Source organism: Hordeum vulgare, chromosome 7H (genome assembly GCF_904849725.1).
Source record: "Hordeum vulgare subsp. vulgare chromosome 7H, MorexV3_pseudomolecules_assembly, whole genome shotgun sequence".
NCBI lineage: Eukaryota > Viridiplantae > Streptophyta > Magnoliopsida > Poales > Poaceae > Hordeum > Hordeum vulgare.
The window spans coordinates 15,170,581-15,175,255 of NC_058524.1; the positions used below are offsets into that span (position 1 = coordinate 15,170,581).

Below are 4,675 nucleotides of genomic sequence, written 5' to 3' on the forward strand. Positions count from 1 at the left end.
TTGGATTATTACTTAATTACGCGAAATCTATCATCCATGCAGCATGTGTCGGGATTTGTCCGTGGTCTGTCACATCTGGATGATCATTCTTAGATTTGATTTCATATATAGTAAGTTGTACACGGTGCAGAACATACTCGTCACATAATAATTTGGGTGCAGGCCATATGGCTCGTGCATTTGAGTGGCTAGTTTTATCTTGAATTACCATGTAGTATGATAATTTTGTCATGTCACGCCCCAAATTTTTGTTCATCTTACTGGTTATTAGATTACAACTTCACAGTATAACGTTGGACACGTGTATTTCCAACTGAGATCCTCAACTTCAATTAACACTGGTATTCCTTGTAATTCATGAACATCGTCTCTTCAAAGTATTTCTAGTTTTCTCTACAAAAAAAAGTACTTCTAGTTTCTCTCTGCAAAAAAAAAAAAAAATCTATCTTCTACTACCTTATTTGCTTATGTATAATTCCACACATTACATATGTCTTCCTTTGCATCACAAATCCAACATGTTTTCCATGCTACAAAATTTCATCACCACATGGTTCCGCACCACCATAAAAAATCTCAAAGGGTGACAACTGAATACAACTTCTACATTACATTTGGGACTCCGCTGTTAATTGTAAAGGATATATTCTAAATCCATACTATATATCAACGCTTCAGAGATTTTGGTACTGAGGATAGAGTGAATATGTTGCCCTCAGGTACTCAACGATCTCAGCGCTTTCGAACATCTTGACCCCCGTGTTAGGATCCTCGATATAAGGCGCCTGCAAAGACAATAAGATACATGTCACACAATACTAGGCCATGCGAATGCAAAGGTTTAGCAAAAAGATGAATCACAAGGTTCCAGACCTGGAAAATGCCATGTTTCTTGAAAATTTCCTGTCGCTTGGGGCTGCCACGAGCACAACTGCAGCAAAAAACAGTAAAGTTAATTCCAGTATTGTTTGATGCTACAAAGATGTATTGTGTCAACAAGACTGCACCTATGCCATACATAAGTAGTACTTCCTCCGTTCCTAAATATATGCCTTTTAAGAGATTTCACCAAGGGACTACATACGGAGCAAAATGAGTGAACCTACACTTTAAAATATGTCCATATACACCCTAGTGGAACCTCTAGAAAGATTTATATTTAGGAACGGAGGGAGTAGATGTTATTATGGCAGAGCATTTAGCTATCTATTTACAGATGTGCCGTGAGGTTTCCAGTATCAAATACCTGTGTAGCAAGTGTGGCAACTCCAATTCAACAAGGGCCTCTCGTGCTATTTTACAGAAAGGGGATCCCTGATGACAAAACATGTACTGGTCAGGTTCTGGAACTGGTACCACGCAAGAACAAAAAAGAAATAATGACCCCAAATGCTACGGATAGGCAGGAAAGAAGAATTAGACCTCGTATGCCCAGATCTCTATTGGCTGGGGTGGAAGCTTTGAAACAGTGTAGTAAGATCCCTGCAAACAATATGGGTCAGCCCGGTTTGAGCAAAAACTTTCAGAGGTCACATATTGTATACATGCTTATATGGTTTATTGACCATCTACCTTCCGTACACGCCAAATCATAGCAAGCCCTGCTGTTATTGTCTACAAAATAAGCAGCAAAGTTTCAACAATTGCACTTCTGATTATTAACTGATAATGAACCATCATACTTCAGTCAAACAGGAACAAAATCATGAACATATGGCAAATAAACATCACCTATAAGTCAAAGCCTCAAAGGTGATTTGTTTTTGAACAAAGGTACAGGAAAAAACGAGAAAACAATAGCATATACTTTTAGATTATGGAATACTTAGTTACTTACCGTTAATAGACCAAGCGATAGCATAATTGGAACACTTCCATCGCCTGAAAAACAAGCACAGTTGAAGGAGCTAACATGAAGGAGCCTGTCAGGTAAAATAAATGATGGGAGTACAAACCGTATGTGTCCGCAAGGTATTTTATGATCTCATCTGATTCATACATGGCAACTCCTGTGTTTGGATCCACCTGCAACATATGATTATCTTAAATGAAGATAAGTTGAGAACTAATTTAGCTTTCTTCACATAGCATTTTCTTTTGGGCAAGGTAGAAGAACATCGGATGTCTACTTACTAACGAATGGCCAAACAAACTGCAGCAAAAGACTGCAACAACATGACAAAAACATCCGATGTCTGCTTACTAATTAATGAAAAAAAAACACTGCACAAAAGACTGCAACAATATGAAGAAAAAAAATATTTTGCCAGGAAACCAGAAGTTCAGAAATATTAAATACGCTCCCTGTTCCAAAATATAAGAAGTTCTCTACACATGAAAAAGATTCACTTAGAACAAACCTAGAACTTCTTACAGTTTGCAATGGATGGAGTATTAGTTAATGGTGATTACTCTGGGATCATGCTTGTTTGGCATATATAGTTCAGATATCACATTAGGAAGACATGTAAAACTGGATATTGCAGCGACACATATATAACCCAAGAAACCACAGAAGTGGTGAGGCTGTGAGGAAATTCTTGCATACCATGTAAGGAAACCGTGTCTTCCCTCCCATCTCTAAAACCTTTGGACGAAATGTTGGCCCCTTTTGAGGACAAGGGTAAAATAAAACATCAAGGTCCAGAACGGATACCATCTCTCTCACCTGAAAATTTTACATGGCAACCATAAACACCAATATTTTCCAAACAAGGAAAATGACAAGTACAAAATGCAGATGCAGTAAACAAAAAGGACATTCACCTTTCGACAAAATGGACAGCTGAAAGTTTTAGCCGCAAAGAAAATCAGAAGCAGAGGAAAATATTAGCCCTTGATATATATATATAAAAGATGGTCCAATTATAAATACGCAGGGAGTGCTAATTTTTCAGAGGAAAGGTATGAATCCCAACTGAAAGAAAGCACGTACCCTTCGAACTCGTATATCTCAATAGGTTTTTCTGGCCGACGGCACTGATCTATCTTTGAGGTCTCCTTCACCTTCAGACCTTAAATAAGAAACACACGTATTTGTGTACAACTCCATTAAACTGAAACATAATAGGCACTGAACAAGTACAGATGTGGAATTAGAGAAATTCACCTAGAAATTCCAGAGAATACTGATCTGATGGCATTTTGTCAGCGGAGACTAGTGATACCGAGTATCTGCACATCACAGGCAGGTAGAAATGAGAGGCCGACCACAAGATATGAATACAGCTAATTGTGAGACGTAAGCTTCAAAATGTAGATGAATTTCCAATTCGCGCTTCTTCAGGCGACTTGTTGTGCTAATTTTCTCGAATTATTGACACCAAAGTAAACACGCATTGCTAGTTATTACTGACACGAAAGCAACTACACATTGCTAATTACAGCTAATTATATTGAGATCAAAGTAACTACACAATGCTAATTACAGCTAATTATTGACATCAAAGTAATTACACATTGCTAGAAAGAGATGAATACACCCAGAATGCACAGTGGCGCTCAATTTGGCGCGCGAAACAAAACAGAGTTGGATATTACAAGACCAGCTGGAGGAGGATCGGATTTGGAGGGGACGAACCCCAGGACGAAGAGGCCGGTGCCGAGGCGGAAAGGCAGGGCGAGGGCCGCGCCGGCGACGCTGGCGAGCTGGCCATCCTTGACCGCGAAGCGCCTGGGCACCGGAGTCTTGAACCCGGCCGGCGGGGAGAACTCCGGCGGCCCGTCGGAGGTGGAGGCGGGGGCGGAGGCGGATTCGGGCAGCGCGGCGACCCTGAGGGTGGCCGACGCCGTCCTCCGGGCGCAGGTGGCGGCGGCGGTGGTAGGCGCGGGGCGCGTGGAGAGGAACGGCGGGAAGCGGAGCGCCGCCGTGGCCATTTACCCGCCGCACGCGGTGCGACGCGAGCGGAGCGGGAGCAGGAGGGCGCGAGTGGACAGGGAGGGGTTCTCAGCTGCTCCAACGGGAGAAAGATATCCCCCTCCACGACCCTCGACACTGCCTCAGTGGACAGTGAGCAGCTCTTTGTATGTAAGTATAACAATATTTTTATTTTTTCTGCATCTTTTATTTAAAAGATTATGAACTATGATCTTTTTCATTCAAAAATAAAACATCTCGACGAAAATTCATGTTGAAGTATCTCCACGGAGCTCGATGCCTCTTCTTCATCCTGATTAGCCAGCTTTGGTTGTACAGTGAAGCTAGTTAATTAGCTTCATTTCTGGTATTTATTAGAACAAAAATGCTAGACTTACGGGAACTTTTTATAAGATTTAACGGACTGGTCTTTCTCCACACTAATCTCTCCCCCCCTGATTTTTGGGGTGGGCCCGCATCATCTTAATCTTCAATCAATACATTCCACCTCATCTAAGCCTGTAAAACTCGCGTACGTGTAGCATTGCTCTTTATTAGAACGGCTCACATGTTTGAAAAGCGTTCCTTGGAAAATAAAATATATGTATGCCCCTCCTGCTCTAAGGTTTTAAAAACCCATTGATGATACGAGGGTTGTAACTGGGGGAAATATATGAGCGGGTCAGTTTCCTTTAATATCTACACCGGTGCCATGCCGACACAACAATTTCACCCTAGCTTAATACTCCATATATAGATGACATGTAGTAGATGAAAGCTGCATTCTGATTTCTCAGTAAGCAATCAGATAGCCAAGTG

At 41.4% G+C, this 4,675-nt stretch overlaps 1 protein-coding gene across 1 annotated transcript; it reads right to left on the reverse strand.

Moving 5' to 3' along the window:
- Nucleotides 1-472: 472 nt before the first annotated feature.
- On the reverse strand, nucleotides 473-3,988 carry LOC123410951. Its single transcript, XM_045103873.1, has 12 exons — nucleotides 3,581-3,988; nucleotides 3,110-3,174; nucleotides 2,936-3,014; nucleotides 2,767-2,785; nucleotides 2,549-2,668; nucleotides 1,956-2,025; nucleotides 1,838-1,881; nucleotides 1,573-1,614; nucleotides 1,423-1,482; nucleotides 1,247-1,314; nucleotides 874-931; nucleotides 473-785 (listed from the first exon to the last, which is right to left on the reverse strand). Exons 1-12 carry the CDS (start codon nucleotides 3,874-3,876, stop codon nucleotides 675-677), a joined length of 1,032 nt encoding a protein of 343 aa, XP_044959808.1. The 5' UTR covers nucleotides 3,877-3,988; the 3' UTR covers nucleotides 473-674.
- Nucleotides 3,989-4,675: the final 687 nt, after the last annotated feature.